Source organism: Narcine bancroftii, chromosome 5 (genome assembly GCF_036971445.1).
Source record: "Narcine bancroftii isolate sNarBan1 chromosome 5, sNarBan1.hap1, whole genome shotgun sequence".
NCBI classification, from domain to species: domain Eukaryota; kingdom Metazoa; phylum Chordata; class Chondrichthyes; order Torpediniformes; family Narcinidae; genus Narcine; species Narcine bancroftii.
This window is the reverse complement of record NC_091473.1, coordinates 99,596,238-99,610,633: the sequence shown is the minus strand read 5'-3', so window position 1 is coordinate 99,610,633 and position 14,396 is coordinate 99,596,238. Positions and strand designations below refer to the sequence as shown.

At 37.0% G+C, this 14,396-nt stretch overlaps 1 protein-coding gene across 5 annotated transcripts in view; it reads left to right on the top strand.

Moving 5' to 3' along the window:
• The window catches only part of mysm1 (Myb-like, SWIRM and MPN domains 1), a 107,221-nt gene that overhangs the window by 41,364 nt on the left and 51,461 nt on the right, over positions 1-14,396 (top strand). For all 5 annotated transcript variants that reach the window (XM_069938499.1, XM_069938501.1, XM_069938498.1 and 2 more), the window contains 6 exons: positions 479-609; positions 9,256-9,362; positions 10,477-10,554; positions 12,502-12,590; positions 13,720-13,774; positions 13,884-13,934. In XM_069938499.1, coding sequence (XP_069794600.1) covers positions 479-609; positions 9,256-9,362; positions 10,477-10,554; positions 12,502-12,590; positions 13,720-13,774; positions 13,884-13,934 — 511 coding nt within the window. The remainder of the gene's footprint in view (positions 1-478; positions 610-9,255; positions 9,363-10,476; positions 10,555-12,501; positions 12,591-13,719; positions 13,775-13,883; positions 13,935-14,396) is intronic.

Genomic DNA, 14,396 nt, shown 5'->3' with positions numbered 1-14,396 from the left:
TTTTCCTAACCATTTGGAATAGTGACTTGGTGATGCATTTACCGGCACCATCAGTGCTATCATGGTACTGGAACAATCTGGTAAGAGGTAGAGGTTCCATTACTGTCATGTAATACTACATTTAGAATGTAACATACATGATATTCTTTAACTTTGTCTACTGTAAGGAAGACCGAGAGTTGCCACTTTGTGCAGCGGCCCTCACAAAAACCTTCAGCACCTGGTGTTCCGATGCGATCTCCCCTCCGTGTACTGATCAGTCCTGAGCCTGCTGAGCTTCTGAGATCAAGCAATCTCAGACATATTCAGGCTATTATGTGCAACTAGTTGTGAAATGCTGTACAGATTAGACTAATTGTAGACAAATGGGACAAGCATGGGTAGATAACTTGTTTAGCATGGAACAGTGGACATTGTGTAGTTCTGACTCTACGGACAGAATGTTTGGCTAGATGATGAGGTTTTCTTTTTTTTTTAGGGACAAATGTAAACCCAAATACCTGAATAAAACATCAGTGCGTCCAGGACTGAAAAACTGTGGAGATGTGAATTGCATTGGACGAATACACACGTACTTGGAATTGATTGGAGCGATAAATTTTGGCTGTGGTGAGTTTGTCTGATCTTTCATTTAAGAGATTTAGTCCTAAAGAAGTGGGCACTAATCTTAGGAGAAAAAAAAATCCACTTTAAATAAGCATTGTGAGAAATAGTTTCCATAACATCAACATTTCAAAAGTGTTAATTTTCCTGGTAGTCTTCAAATCCACTTAGTTCTCCATTCCCTTTCTAAGTTTTTTTCTTTGTTTTTTTAACCACTTTCTATTTGTATTCAGAAATGGACTTTTTAAACAATTAGGTGGTGGGTTTGGAAACCAATGGGGATCAAGTTTACTGAAATTGATGGCATGTTGGGAAGTTATCTCAAACCTGTCGGTTTCCTTATGTCTTAAGTGTATCAAGCGGTATGCAAGCGAATACCTTTCCTTCTGAAGATTTCAATATGTTAATCACTCAAATGTAGCAATATTTACTTTAGTGTGTAAGATAAATGGTGTTCATGGATTTTCTGAACTTTGTGGAATTTGTAACATGAGAAGACATCAGCATTGGAGATCACTGTAAAACAAATGTGTTTAGAAATAACTGGGATCTTACACTCCTTTTTTTGTGTCTCTTAAGAGTAACTTTGTTCACAAAACTGAAGATGAGGGCTAACTTAATTTACCATTGGAAGGTATAAATTTAAAATGACCATGTGTTCTGTACTTGGAAACTCCAGTTAGTCGCATAAGAACAACAGCAGACACTGGCAGACTTCATATAGGGATGAACAGCAAGATCAACAAATGCCTCCACTTCATAGACCTCTAATTGCAAAAGAGACGGGTCCACAGCAATATGCAGTTGGTAGGATGCATAATTCAATGCATCTCAACACCATTTTCTCAAGTAGATGGCAGACATTTTTAGCATACCAGAATAAGACTTGCTTCCAATGAGATCTTTGAGATCTTACTTTGCCATTGCTATCAAAATCACCACTGGCCTCCTTTCTCTCGCCTTAGGAGCTTTCCAAGTCGGAAAATATTTGCACTGCTTATAGTAGGCAGCACACAAAGAAATAAGACCAGTTTGTTCACTGAGATTGGCAATCATAACATCTTTAGCAATAATGAGATGAGTCAGAATGATTGATTTCTTTTAGTTGCAGTGGACAACTTTTCACTGATGGACGGTGTAACTAGCTTCATGGAGAAAACAATTAAGGCACCTTAGATCACCCTAGACTTTTCATCAGCTGGCAAGACTTGCATTTCAGCAATGTACAGCTGTAGTACAACCGCACAAAGAACTTCATGCAGCTCTATAAAAGATTCTCAGGCAGATGATGGAATGCCTTGTACTTTGTCAGTCTATCATGCCAGATCTCTCTACTCAGAAACATGGAAATACCCTTATCAACATGACTTGAGAAGCCCAACCATTTGAGCTTTGACACAGAGATGCATCTTCAAGTAATCTCAAGGCTGAAGTGGTCTGGCAACAGCAAAAAATTGGCATGTGGCATCATAGAGCTGAGCAAAAAAGCCCATCAGCCCACCTTTTTCATGCTGACCATCAAGTATCTATTTGTACTAATTCCCTTAACCAGCATTTGGACCATTGTCAACAATCCCCTGCTTTGTCCAGATGCTTCTTAAATGTTGTGAGTGCTTGCCTGTACTACCTTATCAGACAGGGCATCTTTTTGTGGTACATAGAAGAATGTGATGTGTCCAGTGGAGCATGAGTATTGCACATTGCTGCTGAGGATGTGACATTATTGCAAGGTTTTTTTCAGCTCCATCAATTGATCTCCCTTCCCCTGCAGGCCCACAGTCCCCAGTCAACACCCTAGCACAAACCATTCACAGGTCTCTAATGTTGGATGCCAATTCATGTCTTGTTTTACAGCATAAACAAGAGGAGAGAGTAATAGGAACAAATCGTATTGAGATGAGATAACATAATGGAAACTTAATCTACTGTGTAAAACACCCAAGTATATACCCATTTGAACAACTGCATTCTTACCACACAAGTGTCAGACTGACAGTGCTATTGATTAGAACCTAAACTGGACACAATGGGGCTGGCTACAAGAGCAGGTCAGAGGCTCAGAATCTTGGACGAGTAACTCATCTCCTATCTCCCCAAAGGCTGTCCACCATTTACAAGGCTCAAGTCTTACAAGGCTCAAGTCTTACAAGGCTCAAGTCTTACAAGGCTCAAGTCTTACAAGGCTCAAGTCTTACAAGGCTCAAGTCTTACAAGGCTCAAGTCTTACAAGGCTCAAGTCTTACAAGGCTCAAGTCTTACAAGGCTCAAGTCTTACAAGGCTCAAGTCTTACAAGGCTCAAGTCTTACAAGGCTCAAGTCTTACAAGGCTCAAGTCTTACGAGGCTCAAGTCAGGAGTGTAATGGAATATTGTCCATCCAGCTTCAAGAGCAGTCATATAAAATTTATTGTCATCTGATTGCACAAGTACAACCGACATAACAGCATTCTCCAATCCATTTTTAATTTTTTTTTTTACACAATAAACCTTCAGAGAATGGGAGAGAAAAGGGATCAAAAGAATAGAAAATTGTTTTTCGGGAAATAAATTATTATCTTTTGAACAAATGAAGGACAAATATATAACTCACGATGCAAGGTTTGCATACCACCAACTGAAAACCTACTTGAAGGACAAATTGGGAAACAGTCTGAGGTTACCAGAAGGAAGCAATTTTGAATATGTGATTACAGACACAATGATTATTAAAAAATTTATAACAAACATGTACATCAAATTGCAAGAAAAGGAGAACGAGGAAACAAGCTGTAAACCTAAACAAAAATGGGAACAAGATCTAAACATAAAGATAAAGAATGAAACATGGGAAAAGCTATGCTCCGGAACCATGAGAAATACAATAAACACGAGGTTACGCATGATACAATATAACTGGATACACAGGCTATACATCACACCTCAAAAGTTAAATAAATGGGGCCCAACAGTATCAGACAGATGTTTTTGCTGTAAAAAGGAAACGGGAACAACAATACATGCAATTTGGACATGTGAGAAAGTGGAAAAATTTTGGGAAGATCTAAACCAGATATTAAATAAAATCACAAAAAGCAATATACCAAAAAACCCAGAGATCTTCCTTCTAAGTAATACAAGAAATAAAGAATTTGGACTCGATTTGGATGGAGCACAGAAAAGATTTATTATGATAGCCCTAGCTGTAGCAAAAAAATGTATTATGTCAACCTGGAAATTAGAAGACAACTTGAGAATACAACAATGGAACATATAAATAAATAAATGTATTCCATTAGAAAAAATAACATATAATTTAAGAAATAACATCACAATATTCGAACAAATATGGGAACCATACATGAAATACAATAGAGAAATCCTACCATGAACCTCCACCACCTAAAATGACAGAAGACAACAAAATAAACTGACTCAGTATATAAAAGTAAAAGATAAAAATTTCTTGTTTATTTTATTAAGTGACAACATTGTTTAACAGATTTAATGATTCTTATAGATTGAACTTTGAATAAATGGAAAGGAGGGAAAGGGAGGGAGGGAAGGGAGGGGAAAAAAGGGGAGAAAATGAGACTATATATATTCAAGAGAAAAAAGTCTGTATGTAGCATTCTCCAATCCTTGATGCAAAACGTGCTGACACATATCCAGACATAACACACATATAGACAAACAATACATATGCAGGACAAGTGTTCATCTATACAAACAAATAAATAAATATAGTTTTGTAAATATGAGAGTCTTGGATGATTAGTATGACCAGTTCCTTTGGTCATTCAGCATTCTCACTGCCTGTGGGGGATGCTGTTCCTCAGCTTGGTGGTACTAGCTCTGATACTCCTGTATCTCCAATCAGAGCAGCTGAAAGATGCTGTGTTCAGGGTGGAAAGGATCCTCAATGATTTTGCTCACCCTCTTCAGACAATGATCCCGGTAAATCCTCTCTGCCAATCTTTTGGTCCTGTGGATTGACCTCCAATTTATTTCTCTGCAGCAACCATACCACACTGATGCAGCTGGCCTCGGTAGAACTTCTGTAGAAGATTGACATGGTGGTGGCCAGTAGCCTTGCCGGCTTCAGTCTCCTCAGGAACTGCAGTCACTGTTGCACCATCCTGACAAGAGAGGAGATGTTGTGTGTCCATGATAGGTCATTCATTAAGTAGACTCCAAGGAACTTGGTGCTCTCTACTCTCTCCTACAGTTATTGGTCCATTTACTCCCTCTACTACAAACGCTTAGTAGCAGCAAATTGTGCGATTTACAAGCTGCATTGCAGCACCTTCCATGATCTCCCAGCTAGGATGAGTGTCAAAAGGATGGGAATTGGAGAAAACTTTTCCCACTGATGCTGCTCGACCTACTGACTTCCTCCAGCATATTGTTTTGTTTGCTCCAGGTTCCATCATCTACAATCACCTGTGTGTGTCACCATCTGTGTCCTAAGCAGTGTTTCTGTTAGACGACTCAGATCACTCTTCTGACTGATGACTGATGACACACTTTTAACCAGAGACCATTGAGTTCCAAGATCTCTTAGAGCCCTGTGAGAATCAACACTAACAATGTGTGAGTCGCCTGATGAAAATCATTCCAAACAATCCTATTGAAGGCTGATTTTCTGAGCTGGTGTATTGTCCGAGGAGTCCTCAGAAGATGCATCAGAAGATGCATGAAGCAGCAAATGATGCAGGGGAAGGGAGATCAATTGATGGAGCTGAAAAAAAACCTTGCAATAATGTCACATCCTCAGCAGCAATGTGCAATACTCATGCTCCATTGGACACATCACATTCTTCTATGTACCACAAAAAGATGTACCACAAAAAGACTTTTGATAGAACAGTGCAATACAGTGCAAGACCTTTGGCCCATGGTCTTGTGCTGACCATTTAACCCATCCCAACCTCACAACTCAAAACCCTTATTTTTCTTACATATTTTTTTTCAACCACGAGAATTGTCAAGATAGGTTTTGGGTTATCACGCACATGATTATTGTCACACACTGCTGACTTCAAGAGTGTTATTTGCAATGCGGATGGATGGTATATAATTGAAAGAATTGAGACATACAAATTATCATTACACCCAGTCAACCTAGTTGCTAGGAATGATTTTAAAAAACACTATCACAAAGCCATTAACTGATGCAGTACGCTAACGTGAGTTTCCTGAACTCTTCTCCTCTTGTCCCACTATCCCAATAATATATTGACAAGTTGAAAAGCAATCCAGAAAATCTTTTTGCCTGGGTATCTGCAGCAACATCTCATTTTTCCTTTAGGTGGTGCTATAACTCAGTTTCTGGCATGCTCCTGTGAAGGGCTGAACAGTGCAGCAATTAGGTGCTACAGTTGTGTGCGTTACATAAGGTGCCAAGAACTGAGACTTTGTTAGAGATTAAAGAAAACCTGATTACAAATAGAGAATTCTTGAAATGTACTTGAAATAGGATAGTGACTCCCAAAATACTGATTTTTTTTTGGATCAAGTCAAGTTTATTGTCATCTGATTGTACAACTTGACGAAACAGCATTATCTGGTCCTCAGTGCATAATGTGCAGGCATAACATACATACCGAAACAATATATATGCAATATTTACACTGTGATGGTGCCGCAAAACAACAAATTTCGTGACTAGCTCATGTCAATAAATTCTGATTCTGAAGGACAAGTATTTCATCTATACAAATAAATGAATAAATATTGTTTTGTACATCTGAGAGTCTCGGATGATTAGTGTGAGCAGTTATGAAATATGATTGCTCAGTTTTTACACAATCAAATGATATTGCAGAGCCACTTATCACTTCTTTGTTTTTGATACCCTGTCTACACCAGTCTTTCTCAACTTTTTTTTTTGCTATGGTTCTCTTATGTCTTTGCTCAAAGCTTAAGCCTCCTTCCTTGTGAAGCAGTTGTGTAGTTGGTTTCTTCTGTATTTTTCTCCTACCAACTACATAAGAAACAAAATTATTTTATGATTTCAGTCCGTGGTCCCTCTTAAATGTGCCATGGCCCCCCTGTTGAGTTGGAAAATACAAAGTCATTGTTGGTAACAGTTAATAGATATATAAAGCTCTGTGTTATAATAAGTCTGATTCAGATTTGGAGAGTTTCTCTCTACTATTAACTCAAAGCAAAAACTGGAGTGCCCACCTAATTTTACATGTTACTGACGTTTATTTCTAGTTTAATCTAAGGTGATGTGGTTGTTTTGAAGTTTCTCTATTTTTACAGTCATATCAGCAATTAGCTGCCTCCTTTCATGTTTTACCAACTCAGCAGTTTATTGTATTAACACATCCATCAGCTGGACCTCATAACTCTCAATACTGTAACTACAGTAAAACCTCGTTAGAATGCCGTAGTTGGGGTCCAAGATTTCATACCTCATTACAGACGAGTCGTGGAACAGATGCATATATGTCATTATTCAGGAAGCAGGAAAACAGAATACTGTGACTCAAACCCTATAATGAGATCTTTAAGACTTTTAAACTCCACATATTAATATACACATCTTGTAAATTAGTCATAAGAAACCATGTTTGAGTTTGTGGCTGTTCGCCACTGTTAGCCTGGCATCCTAAAATCAATGTTTAGGGTCCACAGACACCCACGCTATAAGCGATTCCACAGATTAATGAATTGCTTTCTAACGAGGTTTCACTGTATTTTAATATCTATTGGATTGGTTTTATACATATTCGTGGAAATTAAACAGATATTGAAGATATTTATTCAATACATCTGTTATTCTATGGTCAATCATTCTCCGCTGCACATCAATGATTCCATCATGGAAGAGCAGAGAGCACAAAGTTCCTTGGTGTGCATATAGGGGATGATCTATCCTGGACTCACAATGCTTCCTCATTAGTCAGGAAGGTGCAGCAGTGCCTACATTTCTGAAGGGGTCTGAGGATGGCAAGGCTACTGGTCCCAATATAGTCATCCTTTTACAGGAGAACTATTGAGAGGGTTCTGTCTTGCTAGTACGGTAGCTGCAAAGCATCAGACTGGAAGTCTAAACAGAGGATCATTAATGCAGCTGAGAGGATTACTGGTGTCTCCCTTTCCTGTACAGACAGCATTTACTGTGAGTGCTGTCTAAAGAGGGCTCAATGAATTACCGAAGACACTTTCCATCCAGCACACAGTATCTTCAACCTACTCCCAGGCTGGAGAGTAGCTTCTCACAGCCTGAGAGATTCATGAACTATGACAATCATCCCAAATATTTATATATATATTCATTTTGATTATTTATGTGATCTTTATGTACTGTGTATTTTGTGTTTTTGTGGGTGCACTATGGTCTGGAGAGAGACTGTTTTGTCAGGAAAGTTACTTTAAACTAAAGATTCAGTAATTTTGCATTCAAGTCCTTAAAGTGCTTGAGTTAAATATTATTACTTATTATTTGTGTTTTATCCCACATCTCAGTATCCACAGTTGAAACTTGCATTGGACATTCCAACAGTTGATTTTTGGAACTAAAGTTCATTGAAGAGCCATGTTATCAGAATATATTAACTTTCAAATGGTTAAATAAACCAAGAGTAAATACAATGACTAAATCCTGCATTAGAGATGTATCACTAGAAGTGGGCAACATTATTGTGATCTCGTGCTAATGTCCCACCTTCAATTGGTAGAACTCCAATAATTCATTGTTTAGTTGTCCAGAAATCCTGATGGCTTGGCATGTGGCTCGCCAGGTGAGTTTCCCATGGTCCCAATAAACTCAACAAGCCTGGTTTCTCACTCTCCTTAAGATCACCCAGCCCCCATCTCTCATGCTTCCTTTAAACTTACTGAGGCCCTGTTTTAAACACACTTAGCCAACTCACTGTGGACTTGGTCCCATGCTAATTGTGAACTCAACACGTCACCATTCTTGCATTTCTTTTAAATTTACTATGACCCCATTTCCAGCAGTTCTTTGAATTTACCAAGTTCACTAAAAAAAATTATTACACCACCCCGTTTAACATCCAAAAATGTGGGTTACAATTATGTTGGGTTACTAATTGGAATAGTATCTGTTAGTCCAGAAATTCTGATGTTCTGTGCCGCCAAGTCCCAAGAATGCTTGATTATTCAAGTTTTACTGTATGTTAAAAATCATTGGAAAAAGTAACCTTTTAGTACTGTATTTTTCTCCTCACTCTTCCCAACTAAAAGCAAAGTATATTAATCCATTAATATAACTCCCACAACTGACTTATTTCTGATGTTTTATTTCATGACTCTTAGTATGTTCTATGTTTTTGGACAAATTTGCCTTTATTAATGACCAGCAGTGAATAACAATCAGAAAGAGGAATCTGGTTATGTTTAACCCCCTTCTCTCTTTCAATGTCCTTTGTTTCTATGTTTGAGAACGTGCAACATTATGATATGGTGGATGGTTGTTATTTTGATCTTGTACTTTACCACATAATAAGCTGTTTTAATTTTATAGGTGATATGGAATTCGTGAAAATTACTGCTAATATATATCGATTCCTTTACAAACAGATTTTATTTTAATTGTCATTGAAATTCCACAAAAATGAAAATCTGAACTGAACATTATAGTTCTATAAAATATAGTTAATGTGTTAACAGTAGAATTACTTAGTACTTTTCCTTTTAATAGAACAGGCAGTATATAATCGACCACGGCCTGCAGATCGAACGCGCAGTAGAGAAGAAGGGAAGGAGAGTGTACAGACGTATGTGCTTGCTCAGAGATTGCAGTCAATGGTGAGTCAAATACAGATGAGAATTGAAGCATCCTACTGCAGAAGCATTTTGCATGAAACTATCAAATAAAATGAGTTCAAACATATCTTTATAAATCAGTGGACTGAACAGCATAGGGGCCATTCACATCATTGTTCCACTCCTTCATAATATTCATAGTTCCATAGTAAACTAGAAACCAATCAAGGAACATTATAGTGTATTAAATGTAGTTTAGAAACAGTTAGACCTACCATGAATAAGTTTGGTCCTTTCACAGGAATTTATGGGTTTGAACTCACTTGTGTTCTCACCTAGGAAACATTTTTTTGCCAAGCTCCTTTGAAAGATCTAAATCACAGAACTTGATGTGGAAGATTGCTAAATATTGTTCAAGCTCTCTAGTCCAAACATGATACCAACCCATTTCCCATGATATTTAGATTTATATACTTTCTACTACATTTACATTCTTTCCTTTCCAGTATTTTTTAAAATTCGCTGTTACTTTTAGTCTTTTACCTTTGAATTACATGTGATTTGTGAATGATTGGGGTTGACTATTTACTGTTTCAATATTTTTCATTACTTTGAGAATTCACAATTTTTATTCCAGCGAAAAGAAATCCATTATAAATAATCATCACTCATTTTATTTCTTCAATGCTTTTGCAGCTACTTATAAAGGATGCCCAAAATTACTGTCAAAACACCCATAGTGACCGAAGTCTTGTTTTGTTCGTATTGTATGTGGTTTCATACTTAGTGCCACAGAGCATTAAAGCTATACGCCAGTGTTTTATGGTCCTTTCAACCTATTAGAATTTTAAAAGATTATTTATTTCCAGTGTTAGATAACTCAGATCCTCCAAGACATGCTTCCTCGAACTGATCATTTTTATTTTCCTGTCCCAGCTTGTGCAAAAATATTTGATAGCAATTTCTGTATTAATTGTGAGGACTTATCCTGTTGACTGACTTATTGCCTTAGCAAAAAGGACAGGCTGCCACAGTGATTAAAATATTGTCACTGGGGAACATATGCATGTGACTTTAGACCCCTGCCAGGTAATTTACAGCTTTTTACAACTATAATGTAGGATATCATTTTACCTGTCGTCATTTCTTGTTTTAGCGTACAAGAAGGCGACGTGTGCGAGATTCATGGGGGAACTGGCGTGATGCAAAGGATCTGGAGGGACAAACTTTTGAGGTACAGTAAATTCCCCATTATCCAGAATTCAATTAACCTGGAACAAAAAAAAGCAAAAAAAAAGTTGAGGAAATTAATAAATTAAAAAGTTTCAAATAAACACACGATTTTTGGGCCTAAAAAGGAGGAGGAGGGGCATTGACTATTACACAGAATCAACTATTACATGAGTATATAAAGTGAGAATTGGGTCAGAGTAAATTTCCAGATATAAAGATGGTGTATTTAATATTGAAAACAGAAAATGGTGGTGAGAAACAGGCAGTGACTTTAGCATGGACGTTGTTGTCAATATGTTCAAGATTTAAGTGGTGTCAATTGATCCTGTAAACAGGATGCATGCTATTTCCATTCTAATCTGTAGAATGGAACAAAAAAATGCTAGCTTATGATTAGATCAAATATTTTGTGACTCTTAACCAAGAAAACAAGAGCAAGCTTGATTTGAATCACAAGGCACTAAAGTGGATTGCGAGTTGAGAAACAATACAAAATAGTTTAAATAAACAGTTTCTTCTCTGGTTGGGAAGCTGTGATGAATATCCGAAACCTTTTATCCGAAATCCTTGGACCAGACACTTTTCGGAATTTGGAATTTTTCAGGTAATTGAATAATAGTAACAGCGTTACTATTAATTGTTGATTTCAGATTTATGAAGAACCAAGACTCTCCAACTAGAATAGTCTCTGGACAGGGGGTGGGGGGTGCTGGGTTGCGACGGTGGGGGGGGGGGGGGGTCGTTGGACTGTATGACAGATTGGATGTCCTTATACAGCGAATCAAAGGCACTGGACTCTGTTTATTCCTCTGGCACCCATAAAGTAAGGATTCCCTAGGGTTCGACTAATTACTGACACAAACCGTCATGGCATATTTAAGTGTGTGGTGAGCATGGGTCACATCGGGTCATGTTTGCTGCCAAATGTGAGCTTTGGTGTGCAGACGAAAAAAAATGTTCAGTTTCAGAGGTTTTTGGTTTTCAGAATTTCAGATAAAAGACTTGTACCTGCACCTCAGGGATTGACACTTAGCGTGTAGTTATTCATAATTTGTTTCACCGATTTGGCATCACCTGCCATTCTAAGGTATATAGATGATTTCAATTTTAACCATCTTAAAAAAGCCAGAAGATATCAAAGAACTACATGAATAATTGATGGCCCCTTTAAATAGCACAATTTGGGTTGACAGAGCACTAGGGTTTCCTTCCTTCTCAATTTGTACAGTTGTAAGAACTTGAGGGCTATTTTGAAATTCTAAAAGAGCGATTAAATCAGGGTGCAGGTCACATTCTCGTGGATGTAACTGAATGCAGTTAATACTCTCACCACCATAGTGTCTTGTTACATTTGTGTCCTCAGTGCAGATGTGCTGCACGTAACAGCAATTATATGAGATTCATTATGATCTATCTGTAGAACTTAGTATTGAACTGTAATAAAATAAACAGTGAACATGTCATTCTTGAGTTCTTCGATTTCTGGCCTTAATATCATACTATCTGTGATGTTGAAGAACTGCTTTATGCACCATGCCAACTGACTTAACAAATACTTTGATTACAAAATTAGTACATTCTTGACATTTTGGAAGATTGGATATGTATATCTGACCATTTTTTTTTAAATGTAAATTCAACAAATTACGTATCTCATCATCAGTAAAATAATGGATTCAATCATAATGCTATCCCAATGCTTTTAAACTTCCCAATATCACAGATGAAAATATAGAAAACTGCAAATGCTGGAAACATAAGGCAGCATTTGTGGAAAGAAAAACAGTTAACATTTCAAGGCCCCCAATCCAAATATGGCATTGACCATTTGTGTTCTCCAATGCTTTGTGTTTGCTGTTAGTATTTACAGTTTTCACGGTCAGATTGCTATCTTAGAATATCTGTGGGTATAAGTGGATATCTTTGTATATCTGTTATGAATTTATAGCATCTCACAGCAGAAGAATTGGCCAAAAGGCACAAGGAAGAGTTAAACAAATATTCAAAACCAGCAAGAGGACCACGTCAATCAAAGAGGTATGGACCCTTCAAGTACTACAACTAGACTAACACATTTCCTCTCTTAATTTTTTCACCAACACCACCAATTTGGCTTAAAATAGCTGATCAAAATATTTGGTTTTTGTGTATCTAACAAGTCTTTTGGTCCCCATTTGGATGTAGCTTTAATTTTAATTAGCCATTTATCAAAGGTAAATTTAATTCCAAACCTCTTCTTAAATATTTTAGAATCATTGATATTTTCCAGATAATTGCAAACAATATTTCATAAATGATTAAAAATTGCTTTTGGTGAATTCTTTAAGTTAGATATTTAGACGAACAACAGATTCGGTTCTTCTCGTCAGAATTCTTATTAAACTCTCACAGATGTAGCAAGAACTGATTAGAAACATCTTATTTCTAGCTGGACTGGATGCCTATCTTTAAGTCCATGAAGTTTTGTTTCTGAATGAGCTTTGTGCCAGAAAATGCTCCTCTTGCCATCATATCACATAAAAGTGACAGTTAAAAGGCAAGTTTTGTTTTAAACTCTGAATCTGATGGGTTTGGGTGGTAAGAGCAGGACTCATTCTTAACAGCCTTCATTCCTGCCAGTGACTACTTTCTCTTTGGTCTTTTTGCTGGGCCCTTAGGAAGACTGCCTGATGAAACATAAGGCTGATGAATTCAAACAAATCAGGATCAAATGAAGTGCCTAAATTACTTTTGTTTATAAACCTTCTACATAGAGGATAGGGCATCTACAAAGGGAAATGAAATCAAACATGGTAGTGCAAGAATTTTTTTTAAACTGAAGGGTTACTTCATTACTATAATGTGGGCAGTTACTCCAGACTTTTCCGCTCCCTCTGAAGATTATCTAATTTGCAACCAGAAGTTACCAAGCTACATTGGGATAATTGTGTGAGTCAGTCTTCACTTATAATCAGACCTCCTCAGAGAACCTCTGCGTAAAGGTTTGAGCAGCCAAATGTCCCCCTAAAATCATTATAATCTGTAAGATTTCCCACTGAGTCATCTGCAGAAAGCCAGAACACTAAAAATTCACAGATGCAAACTAAAATTCTGTTTTCTTCATTCAAGTATTGCTTCCCCTCGCTCTAACACAAAGCTTCAAACCTTTGTCTCATTTTCTCCTTAGCTCTTTTGATCCTTTCCAGCTGATCCCATGTCTCTGCTTCAGTGAAGACAAATTGGTATGAATTTGGACTTTTTTTCAACTAAAGATAACAAAGAACATTAGTTACATTTTTAAAATGTACAATAATTCTGGTATATTTGTTGGTATATGGCTTGTCATTGCAGGAGCCTTTTCAGGTGAAGGTAGCTGTGGAGGCATTGCTCGTGATGGATATGGTAAGCAAGAATAATGACTATTTAAAGTGTTTTTGTCTTTTCAAATTCATATTGCTATCAGTTTATGAATTAAGGAACATAATCTATTCAATATAATTAACAGCAGACTTATAACATTATCTGTGGTTAATACATTCTCCAGGAAAAAAATAATAATGTAAAATGTCAATATCCTACAATTTTGTCTGATGCAATATTGAAATTTCAATTACATTTTAAAGCCAGGATTATTCATAAACATTTATAAGTTTGGTCTTATCTGCAGTGGTGTGTTAATTGTGTAGTTGTAAAATTGGTAAAATTGTGATAAAGAAATGCCTGAATGTTTAAAAAATTGTGAAGTTAAATGTTGAGCCTGTTTCACGTAAATATACAAAACAGAATGCTCAACCTGGGAACACATTTTGTGACCAAATGACATACAAAATGCTGTCATTGGCACTAAAAATGTTATAAATGATA